This window comes from Hyaena hyaena, unplaced genomic scaffold (assembly GCF_003009895.1).
Source record: "Hyaena hyaena isolate Hyena2069 unplaced genomic scaffold, ASM300989v1 scaffold_53, whole genome shotgun sequence".
NCBI classification, from domain to species: domain Eukaryota; kingdom Metazoa; phylum Chordata; class Mammalia; order Carnivora; family Hyaenidae; genus Hyaena; species Hyaena hyaena.
In genome coordinates this window covers 1,425,633-1,437,764 of record NW_024080686.1, presented here as the reverse complement: position 1 = coordinate 1,437,764, position 12,132 = coordinate 1,425,633, and the positions used below count along the sequence as shown (strand labels likewise).

The 12,132-nt window shown below is 39.4% G+C and overlaps 1 protein-coding gene across 1 annotated transcript in view; it reads left to right on the top strand.

Annotated features, from left to right (window-relative positions):
- Positions 1-7,664, top strand: part of YWHAQ (tyrosine 3-monooxygenase/tryptophan 5-monooxygenase activation protein theta) — a 42,279-nt gene extending 34,615 nt beyond the window's left edge. Inside the window, exons 4-6 of the mRNA XM_039231054.1 lie at positions 3,241-3,404; positions 3,605-3,700; positions 6,583-7,664. Of these exons, the coding sequence (XP_039086985.1) occupies positions 3,241-3,404; positions 3,605-3,700; positions 6,583-6,642 (320 nt within the window). The 3' untranslated portion in view covers positions 6,643-7,664. The remainder of the gene's footprint in view (positions 1-3,240; positions 3,405-3,604; positions 3,701-6,582) is intronic.
- Positions 7,665-12,132: the final 4,468 nt, after the last annotated feature.

Genomic DNA, 12,132 nt, shown 5'->3' with positions numbered 1-12,132 from the left:
TTTTGTCATAGTACTGGAACAGACCTTCAGCTGAGAATTTCCTGTTACTTTTCTCACTACTAATTTAAGGTGAATGGAAAAATCTATTAACACCTACATTTATCTTTAATTTTCTTCCACCTCTTTATCTCTACAAAACTTATCACTAAAATTTTAGAGAATTGAGTTGTAGAGAGTTCACCAAATACTTTTCACAAACAAGTGTCAGTTGGTTTTGTGATATTAGCAGAGCAGGATGTTACATTTGTGCATAGATGAGGAAAAGACTAAGAAGTTAAGTGACTTTAGTAAATGATTAGTTTCCTATAATGCTCTGGGAAAGAAAGAAGGGACTTACTGAGTGGGAATTGGAGAGATACAGGGGCAAAACTGGAGAGGCAGTGAGAGGCCACAACAAGAAGAAAACTAGCATATAACAATAAAAATGGCTAAAGTAATTTGAAATAAATAGTACTTTTTCAATTATATTGTAGAAGAAATAATACCCTGGAACATCATCTGTTTGCTTCTAGCTTATGATTTTTAGCCTCAATACTTTTCATTAAACAGAATATTCAAAGAGGCATATTGCGTTTAAGAAACATGTTCTATGGGGGCGCCTGGGTGGCTTAGTTGGTTAAGCGTCCGACTTTCGCTTAGTTCAGGATCTCGCGGTTCGTGGGTTCGAGCCCCGCGTTGGGCTCTGTGCTGACTGCCAGCCCAGAGCCTGGAGCCTATTTCAGAGTCTGTGTCTCCCTCTCTCTCTCTGACCCTCCCCTGCTCACGCTGTCTCTCTCTCCTAGAAATAAATAAAAATATTAAAAAAAAAAAAAGAAAAAGAAAAATTAAACTCTTAAATTTTATCAGATTGTAATCTGATAAAATACTTTAAAAAAGGCTTAATCTTTTATGCTTTAGAATTTGGTTAAGCGTCTTTTTAGTCCCCAGGCATTTCCATATGCTTTGAGTGATTCTGTGGTCACATGGCCCTTAGTGTCCTTGTGCTTTACAGTTAAGTTACATACAGAGTATAGAAACAGGCTCTTGTACCCCTCCTGTGTGGCATACTGTTTTATTAACTACTACCTGTCTTGAAGGATCATAACAGTGACTACTAATTATAACTGCATTTCTGAGGAAGAGGTGAGATTGAGACTATTGCTCGTATATAATTTGTCATAGGAACATATACAGGGAAAGAGAATAACAATTGCCAGATTTGTTTGTGAAAAAAACGAAATGAATTTATTAGCAGTGAACTCAGTCCCCCAGGGATATTAGTAGCTAAGTATCAGACAGGTCCTGTATTAAATTTTGTGTATGTGCCTGCTAACAAATTTATCAAGTTCTAGATAGAAGTTTCACTTAATTCCTTATTTCCAATAGGCTTATTAGTTTAATTTTGTCCCATCCAAAAAGAATGTGCCCTCCTCAAATAGTTATTGTGGCTTCCTACCCGCACAGAGTTACTAACTGAAAGTAGACCAGTTAGGCCATCCCAAATATCAGTGTAATTGAAGATCTGAAGAGAAGACTGTTGTACTCTGCTGTAACAAAATTTGTGTTCTAAACCTACTAGTATTGATGTATAATTTCTGTTGCCATAAAGATAAAACTGAAAGTGACAGATACTTGCAAGTCAAAGGGATGTCTTCAGGATACTGAGACAGAGGCCCAGCAGAGTCTGATGATACAATCCTTTCTGGCTCATTGGCATTTCTGTTCCTATCCATAGAATACTCCCATAGTCTGAGATCCATAGATAGTCTCTATTTATAGCCTAGATGCTGAGACACCTTACTACTACTCATTACAGTACTTCCTTACACGCCAGACAGCAGGAACTCCTTAGTATGTAAGGGCCGTATTTAGCTCAATAAATGTGCCATTTCAGAGGAAGGAAAATGCACATATTCAGGACATAAAGGGCTAACTTTACATTTCTGTTAGGTCAGTATTTCTAAAGCTGTAATGGGCCACTGGTCTCATTGAGAAAACCTGCTGCCCCTTTGAACGCATGGATCCTATTAGATTAGTGTCAGTAATAATTACTGACCAGTTTTTTCAGGAAGGTGACATTTTTATTAGGTCAGTAATCCACCTCTGGCCAGAGCAGATTTTGTTCTACATATTGACACTTTCATATTGCTTTTCATGTAATACATCTTTTGATAGTAAGAATCAGTATAATTTTAAAAATCACAAAAATACAGATTTTGGTGGTGATGATCTTTGTAAAGTGCTTTCATTATTTTGGAAAGAAGGTATTATGGCCCAGTTTTTTTTCTGGCTTTATTGAAATATTGACATATATCAGTCAAATTATTATTACTATTATTATTTTAAAGATTTTATTTTTAAAGTAACCTCCGTACCCAAAGTGGGGCTTGAGCTTATGACCCCAAGATCAAGAATCACATGCTCTTCTGACTGAGCCAGCTGGGCAGCCATAAGTCAAATTATTAGTACTTTTTTAATGTTTATTTTTGAGAGAGACTGTGCGTGAGCGGGAGAGGGAGACAGAACCTGAAGCAGGTTCCAGGCTCTGAGCTGTTAGCACAGATCTTGATGTGGGGTTTGAACCCATGAACCATGTGATCATGACCTGAGCTGAAGTCAGATGCTTAACCCACTTAGCCATCCAGGCACCCCTCAGTCCACTTATTTTTGATTGCTGCATTTCTAGTTAGTAAAATTAAAAGATAAGGAAAAAGAATATTGTTTTAGTTCCAGAGATAGAAAAATCTGATAACACTATCTCATGCTTTTTTTTCTTTTCTTTTTTTTTTTAAGCTGATTATAGGGGCACCCGGGTGGCTCAGTCGGTTAAGCCTCCAACTTCGGCTTAGGTCATGATCTCGCGGTTCGTGGGTTCGAGCCCCGTGTCGGGCTCTGTGCTGACTGCCAGCTCAGAGCCTGGAGCCTGTTTCATATTCTGTGTCTCCCTCTCTCTCTCTGACCCTCCCCTGCTCACGCCCTCTCTCTCTCTCTCTCTCTCTCGCTCTCTCAGAAATAAAACATTAAAAAAATTGTTTTCAAATAAAAAAATAAAAAGCTGATTATAAGCAAGGAATACTGTAAACTAGTTTTTAAATAGCCTACTACAAGATAATGTTTTTGTGGTATAAGTAGTTTTAAGAGGAGGCTACAGAGAATTCCAGCTCTACATGAGGTAGTAGTGGAAGTTAAAGTGTTAATGTGTTGTATATTTGATGGATATTTTCAGTGCTGTGCTTTTTTCTGCCCCCTCCCCCCCCACAGAAACGATAGATAATTCCCAAGGAGCTTACCAAGAGGCTTTTGATATAAGCAAGAAAGAGATGCAACCCACACACCCAATCCGCCTGGGGCTGGCTCTTAACTTTTCTGTATTTTACTATGAGATCCTTAATAACCCAGAGCTTGCCTGCACGCTGGCTAAAACAGTAAGTTTCAAGTCATTCTCGTAAGTTCTTACTCGTACTAATGAGGTCATTGTCATAAACTGAGAATCTGTGGAAATGATTCTGTTGAGTTTTGTTTTTAACTGAGAGTAGACTACAAAGTGGATGGTCGCCTATTTTAGAAAAATGGTTTGTGACCGTAATACGTTTGTGTTGATGTGAATACTATTTACCGCGGACAGGCTTTTGATGAGGCCATCGCCGAGCTTGATACGCTGAATGAAGACTCCTACAAAGACAGCACCCTCATCATGCAGCTGCTTAGAGACAACCTAACAGTGAGTTGTTCATTCTTCTCATTTTATTTGCCCTTTGTCTTGTTTAAGAACAAAAAGTACTTATTTCAGTCTCCCTGGATTTTGGGACAGAGAAACAACTTTCTCTCCTAAAACGTACACAGGTATGTAAGTAAAAGTATTATTAAGAGCTTGTTACTATTCCGTGTGGGCCAACTGTTTTTTTGTAGGCAGATTTTCAAGGTGGATAGGCCTTTTATTAGACTTTCTTGACAAGGTACTAAGATTGTAAGAACTTTTAATATAAACATCGACTATTGCCTTGAAATGAAGATGTTGATAATATGTTAATATAGAAAGGTTTTATAAGTTGCAGTATTTTCTTTTTTTTTTTAACAGTTTATTGTCAAGTTGGTTTCCATATAACACCCAGTGCTCATCCCCACAAGTGCCCTCCTCCATGCCCATCTCCCCCCTCCCCCCCAACACCCATCAGTCCTCAGTTTGTTCTCGGCATTCAAGAGTCTCTCATGGTTTGCCTCCCTCCCTCTCCCCAACTGTTTTTCCCCTTCTTCACCCCCATGGTCCTCCGTTAAGTTCCTCCTAATCCTCCTATACGTGCAAACATATGGTATCTGTCCTTCTCTGCCTGACTTATTTCGCTCAGCATAACACCCTCAAGTTCCATCCACGTTGCTACACGTGGCCAGATTTCATTCTTTCTCATTGCCGTGTGGTATTCCATCGTATAGATGAACCACATCTTCTTGATCCATTCGTCTGTTGATGGACTTAGGTTCTTTCCCTGTTTTGGCTGTTGTTGAAAGTGCTGCTGTGAACATTGGGGTGCATGTGCCCCTGTGCATCAGCACTCCTGTGTCCCTCAGGTAAATCCCTAGCAGTGCTATTGCTGGGTCATAGGGGGGTTCTGTTGTTAATTTTCTGAGGAACCTCCACACTGTTTTCCAGAGGGGCTGCACCAGTTTACATTCCCACCAGCAGTGTAGGAGGGTGCTCGCTTCTCCACATCCTTGCCAGCATCTCTATAGTCTACTGATTTGCTCATTTTAGCCACGCTGACCGGCATGAGGTGGTATCTCAGTGTGGTTTTGATTTGTATTTCCCTGATGAGGAGGGATGCTGAGCATCGTTTCGTGTGTCTGTTGGCCATCTGGATGTCCTCTTTGGAGAAATGTCTGTTCATGTCTTCTGCCCATTTCTTCATTGGATTATTTGTTTTTCGGATGTGGAGTTTGGTGAGTTCCTTATAGATTTTGGATACTAGCCCTTTATCTGATAAGTCATTTGCAACTATCTTTTCCCATTCTGTCGGTTGCCTATTAGTTTTATGGATTGTTTCCTTTATAAATTGCAGTATTTTCTTCCTTTGGGTCAATTAGCTACAGCAATTTAGGAACTGTGTAGGTAGCCAAGCTTTCCTAAAAGCCCGTGAAATGTCTTGTTACAATGAAAATTTACTTTGTGAACTCTACGTGATGTCTTCTAGGCATTTGATAGGGAGTAAACCCTAACCTCTGTTTACTCCACTTTGCCTCTAGGCCAAAACCTGTTTGACTTATTTGTGTTTTTGTTTTTCTCCTACTTCTTGGATAGGCAGATAATGAAGAGAAAAATAGTGGAGAAAAAACACAAATTGAGCTTCACTTAGCTTCTTTTACAGGTTCAAGTAGATTTAATATGTCAAAAACTTTAGACAAAATGTGGCCTAAGGGACTACTTCTTTTAATATAAGTGTAGCTCTCCCCCGTTTGGAGCTAATGGATTTTTTTTTTTTTAATGTCAGCACCATATCTGTTCAACTTTGCTGAACAAGGAAATTACAAAGATACTTCATCCCCAGCCATTTGAAATCCCTGTTCTTGTCGGGTAGCAGTAGAATGATGGGCCTAAGTAGCTTCCATAGAAGAAAAGCAAACCTCTTCTCAGGAATACTGTGGGGCTGCCTTTATCTCTTAACTGGTTTTGTTTTATTTTCTCTCTTAAAGACATAGTTCTTTAGAGATATTTGTTTTGTTCCTATTTATTTTAGTTTTGTAAAAATAATTTAAAGATTATATAAGGTTCTAGCTTTTCTAAAATTGCCAGTAGTCTCTTGGTGTTGATCTACTAGAAATTCATTTTGTGAACTATTGAGTATAGTCAGTAAACCTTAACTATTCCCTTCTTCACTTCTTTGTTCCATCCTCAAATTGGAGAGGGGTCCTTGGAAATAATTCTGTTTTAACATCCTAGCTAATTCAAGAATGCTTTCTCAGGGTGCCTGGGTGGCTGAGTCAGTTAAGCGTCTGACTTTGGCTCAGGTCATGATCTCATGGTTCGTGAGTTCGAGCCCCACATCGGGCACTGTGCTGACAGCTCAGAGCCTGGAACCTGCTTCAGATTCTGTGTCTCCCCCTCTCTCTCTGCCCCTCCCCTGCTCATGCTTTATGCCCACTACTATTTCCTTCTAACTTCCATCACCTGTTCCCATTTAACCCTTAGCGGCGCATGGTGTAGGTCTGCTCTATTTCAGTACAGTCACCCTTCAAATTATTTGGAAACCATTATTATGACTATGGTTCATCTCCCTCCTTAAAAAATGTTTTGCCTTATTAATTTCATAAATTCTGTTTCAGTAATGTTTTCAGGAAGAGCATTTGGCTGCTGTAAATGGAAAGAACTTTAAATTCTAATGACATTACTTTGGTTTTTTCTGAAATTATACTACTATTAAAAAAGAGAGAAAGCTTTAAAAACCTACTGGAGTAGTTTCTGTGTCATTTTGTAAATGCATAGTGGGAGGTTTACAAAAATACGCTTTGGGGGAGGAGTTGATGGTGTTTGGGGTTTTGAGGAATCTAACTTCCGGTCTCTATTCGCAGTGTCTATTGTCTGGATAACTTAATACGATTTTTCTTTCCTAGTTATGGACGTCAGACAGTGCAGGAGAAGAATGTGATGCGGCAGAAGGGGCAGAAAACTAAATGCGTACAGGGTGTCATCCTTCTTCCCCTCAAGAAACCTTTTTACTCATCTCCATTCCTTACTCCATTTGGATTTCCTATAGCAAAGAAACCCATTCATGTGTATGGAATCAACTGGTTATAGTCTTTTCACACTGCGGCTTTGGGAAAACTCCATTCCTTGATTTGTGTTTGTCTTGGCCTTCCTGGTGTGCAGTTACTGCTATAGAAAAGTATTAATAGCTTCATTTCGTACGAACATCAGTAACTTCCAGACATTTCTGTAGAGGACAAAAAAATATATCTGGTATTTAAGTAATCTGAACCAGTTCTGCAAGTGACTGTGTTTTGTATTACTGTGAAGATATGAAAATGTAGTTCATTACAATTTCAGAAGTGTTCTACATAACTCAATTTCTGCATTCCCTCCCTTACTCTTCTTCTGGGGTTTCCTTTCAGCAAGCAGCTCTTGCGCGGTCTCCGTGTATTCCTTTTTGGTAGGAATCCAGAAATATTAGATTGAATGGAAAAGCATTGGCATTTCTGCACTGGGGGTCACAAATTGAAATTCCTCCCCTATCGAATATGATGGAGGTCGTTGTGTATCTGTGACACAGGGAGTTCCTTACTCGTTCTTCATTTGCTGCTGTTTAAGTTGACAACTTCCCTTCCCAATAAAACTTCACTCACACCTCCTGCCTTTGTAGTTCTGGTGTTCACTTTACTATGTAACAGAAGTAGCATGTTGCTGCCAGAATACAAACATTGCTTTTGGCAAATTAAAGTGCATGTCATTTCTTAGTACACTAGGAAGGGGAAATAAAGTCCACAAGCCTGAGTCTAAAACGTTAGTACTTTTCCATGCAGATTTGTGCACATGTGAGGGGGTGTCCAGTTTGTCTAGTGATCGTTGTGTAGAGAGTTGGACCACTGTTGTGTGTTGCTAATCATTGACTGTAGTCCCAAAAAAGCCTTGTGAAAATGTTATGCCCTATGTAACAGCAGAGTAACATAAAATAAAACTACATTTTATAAACCATTTACCATGGCTTTGTAACAATTGCATACTCATTTGAAGGGAGAGATGAATTTACTACTTCCTGAAGTTTATTGATGCTTCCCTTTTATATTATGTAAAACGTAGTGGTCCTTGTACCTGCATTGTGATCTCACATGTCTAAGGGTGCCTGGAAATGGATACACTTGGACTACATGTCTTAGAGTTAGTGTTTTACCATAGAGCAGTTGTGTGGACCATCTCTTTTTCAGATGTAAATGTTGTTTAGTTAAGTGTTACATGGAATAAAGTGGACATTTTAAAACTAGAAAAGTTAATTATGTGAGTGTGAGTGCTTGGGCTGGTATGAGATTGTGCTTCAGGGGACATTCAAGCGGAATGTCAGAGTTCCAGAATCTGTTACTCATTAGTTGTCAAAGAATTCTCTCTGTAAACATTCAGTTGTACCATAAGTGAGGTTCCAATAATTTTTGTTTTATAGTATCACATTGGCGGTTAAGCTAACCTGTCGTAAGTATTGACCTGAGAATTTATTTTAAGTCAGAAGATAATCTGAAAAATTCAGGTGTGTAGAATCAGCCTTTATCTCCTTAAAATGTGACTATGAAAAGATAGAATTGAATGAGACTTGGGGAAATCATTGAGACACTACGTTTCATTTTTTATTTACTTATTTTTAATGTATATTCATTTTTGAGAAAGAGACAGTGTGAGTGAGGGAGGGCAGAGAGAGAGGGAGACACAGAATCTGAAGCAGGCTCCAGGCTCTGAGCTTTCAGCACAGAGCCCGATGCGGGCCCGAACTCATGAACTGCAAGATGCTGACCTGAGCTGGAGTTGGACGCTTAACCAGCTGAGCCACCCAGGTGCCCCAAGACACTACGTTTCAAATAAAAATTTCAGTGAACATAGGAAGAACGTTGTGGATTAGGAGTAAGAATCCTCACATCTTAACAAGTTCTGGTAAGTTCTGAGTAATCACAGAGTTTACCAAAGTAGCCTTCCTTAAAAAGCAGACTCTTCTCTGCATTTAGTCTCAAATTTAAATATGTCCTTGCTTGAGGAGAAATCGTCATCTTTAAAAGGGTCTAGCGTGTGTTATCTCCTTTTGATCCTCTGAGGATATTTGTAGATCACTGCTGAGAACTTAATAGGAGAGAAAACACCTTCCCCTCGGGAGGATGGAGTACAAGAATAAAGTCTCTGGGGGAGGGAAGGGTCAAAGGCGTGTCTGAACTTGAACTTTTTAAATTTCAGACAGCAGAAATGTTAAATGTTAACACCTGCATTATAGTTTGAACTTAATTGGCAGGGTTAATTTTTTAGTATCATTTAGATTTTAATAATATAAAATAGGGGGGATTGCATTCAAACATTAACAAAGCATTGGGGATTTCTGTTCTGACGTATAGTGCAGTAACCTGTGGTTTGTTGATTTTAAATTGGAAAAGAAAAACTACTTTTTGATTGGGGGCAGGATTGGCAAAATACACTCATGTATATCAAACTTAAATATTTATCAGTAGAGACTTACTTTTTTTTAATCATGAAAAACACCAGAAAGACCGTTTAACGATGCATAAAAATTCTAGTAGAAGAGTAAAATGGAGAAAATCAGAATTCTAGTCACTACATTTTTTTTTTTTTAATATTTTTATTTATTTCTAGGGAAGAGAGAGAGAGAGACAGCATGAGCAGGCGGGGGTCAGAGAGAGAGGGAGATACAGACTCTGAAATAGGCTCCAGGCTCTGAGCTGGCAGTCAGCACAGAGCCCGACGCGGGGCTCGAACCCAGAACCGCGAGATCATGACCTAAGCGAAAGTCGGACGCTTAACCGACTAAGCCACCCAGGCGCCCCTCTAGTCACTACATTTTAAATGCACTGATTTTTAAGGAGTTGAGCGAAACATTCAGAAGCATTTGAGGGTCTCTTATAGGCATGGCCATGTGACTGTTTTTGTCAAGTTGTGAGCCGGATTTATTTGATAATAGGTGAGTGTCATCTGAAACTAACACCTAAAACTAACACCTAAAAAACCCCAAAAAACTAACACCTAACCTCATCCTCCTTCATAGTTCAGGAAGGTTTTCACTTTAAAATCTGATTAAAGTAGTTATGCTCTATGTTTTATTCTGACCTACATCCATCTTCTTCCCTTCTCTAATTTGTATTTGATGAGCTTTGCAAGCGGACAGTTACTGTGTATATATATCATGTGTATTACTCTTGAATTTTGAGTACATTGCAATTAAGTACCCATATAAACCAGTTAACTTGTTTTGATCCATTCAGCAGGTGCTCAGGGAACCTCTAGTACCTGAAGATGTGAAGATTATCATCATGAAATCCAGTTTGAAGCAGTCTTGCCATTTACTGCTTGTCTACATTTTACTTGCAAATGACTATATGCCTTTAGAACTAATGCCTTAAAGGGAATAAGTAATAATAAATACCCAGAGAACAGAGTTGAAGACTTCCTCCTCTTCCCTTTAAAATTATAACACCTGGAGCATATCCGTAAGTGGTCCAGACCTTTGGTTTTACTTATAGGGAACCAGTATTGATTGAATTGATTGTGGTGTCTGGTCATGTGCTCTGCACATTCATATTTAATCCTCTCACACGCCCTGCCAAGTAAATTTTCCCTTGACTGACAGGACATCTGATCAGAAGAAGAAGAAAAAAATTTGTCAAAAATTATGTGTCTCTTAAGGGGCAGACCTAGAGTTTGAACTCAGAGGCCATACCAAGTTCATTTCTGTGCCACTGTCCCCTGCTACAGGTGTTGCCTTTTGCTTACTGAGTCCAAAAAGACCCAACTGACTTAGCTGGGGGCCCAGCAACTAGCTAACGTCTGGCCTGGAACTAGATCAAAGAACTAGATGGAAATAACCAAATTCTCCATAATTCTCTGCTGGCTAAATTGAAGAAAAAGATTTTCAGTGAAAATTATTCTGATTTCTTTTGGTCACTCAGATTTAGAAAATGAAGGCTTTGATTTATGCTTCTCTAGTTTTTTAAAGGTGTGACACTCTTCAGAAATTAAGGAAATAACATTCATTGCCAAACATTATTTATCATTTTTATGGTTTACTGTGTATGCTTCCCACCGAAGGCCATTGAATAGTCGGTGTTCATCGTGCTCGGTGGCTCCCATCAGTCGGCCAGCCCAGGCTTCCGCACAGATTCCTGCGTGTGGTCCTGGGCCAACATACTGAGGCCCGACTTTCCTGTCTCAACAGGTCCTGGTTTTTAAGCGTGTTCACAAATATAACTCCACTTCGTAAAATTTGGGGGCTAGATTTTTCTCCTGATTTATGGAGGAGAAAGTTGAAGCACAGAAGCTAAGGATAGGTAGTGGCATCAAGATTTGAACTTGAGTAGTCTACTTTCAAGCTGGTACTCCCAGCTCCTGCGCTACCTTGCTCTTTTTTTTTTTTTTTTTTACATTAAAGCAGTGACAGTAGATTAGTACTTTTCCAAATTTTAGGCCAAAACCAGATAAATGGATTGTAGGAACTTAATGGGTCACTGCCAGTTTTGTTTTGTTTTTTTAATAAGATGCAGAATCGGGGCATCAGGCTGGCTCAGTCGATAGACTGTATGACTCTTGATCTCAGGGTTGTGAGTTCAGGCCCCATGTTGGGTATAGAGCTTACATCAAAAATAATAAAAGTATGGAAAATACATGGCATGTTAATAAAGGTAATAGTTTGTGAAATCAGTTTCTGTGAACAATGTTCACAGAAACTGATTTCAAATGAGTTTGGAAACCATTTCTTCTAGGTGAGCTTACAGGTTTCTTTGCAATCCATGTTCTAAGACTGAATTTATAATTTTACTGTAGTGAATAATAACCGTTTTTTAAAATTATTTATTGGTTTTTTTTGAGAGACAGAGATAGCGCGTGAGTCGGGGAGGGGCAGAGAGAGAGAGAGAGAATGGAAGCAGGCTCCAGGCTCTGAGCTGTCAGCACAGAGCCCCGTGTGGGGCTCGAACTCAAACCATAAGATCGCGACCTGAGCCGAAGTTGGCCACCCAACCAATTGAGCCTCCAGGCGCCCCAATAATAACTGTTTTTAATGGTTGGGCCCCTTCCACTTACAGGATTTTGATCATGGCAACACTTTCTAGTTAAGAATGTCCTGAGCAGTGCATCCCTTAATGCCCTTTGGAAGAAAGGGGAGACTCCCTCTTTTGAAAGTGGTATTTTTATTTCACATTGCCTGAAGGACTATGTAAGGATTAATTGTTTTTATCTTTTCCTTTTCCTCACACACTTTCTGCAACGTAATCCCAGCCTTGGCCTGAGACTACCAAGGCTGTACTTAAACCCTCGAAACAGGGCAGAGTTAGGATTTTTACTCAGCCAGCAAAGAGGTTTATGAAGGGCTTTCATGTGATCCGAATTAAGTGCACTTGAACTCAGGGTTGAACCTGGGGGCGGTGGGGAGAAGGACAATAGGCCTTACTACTCTAGGCTCTTAAATT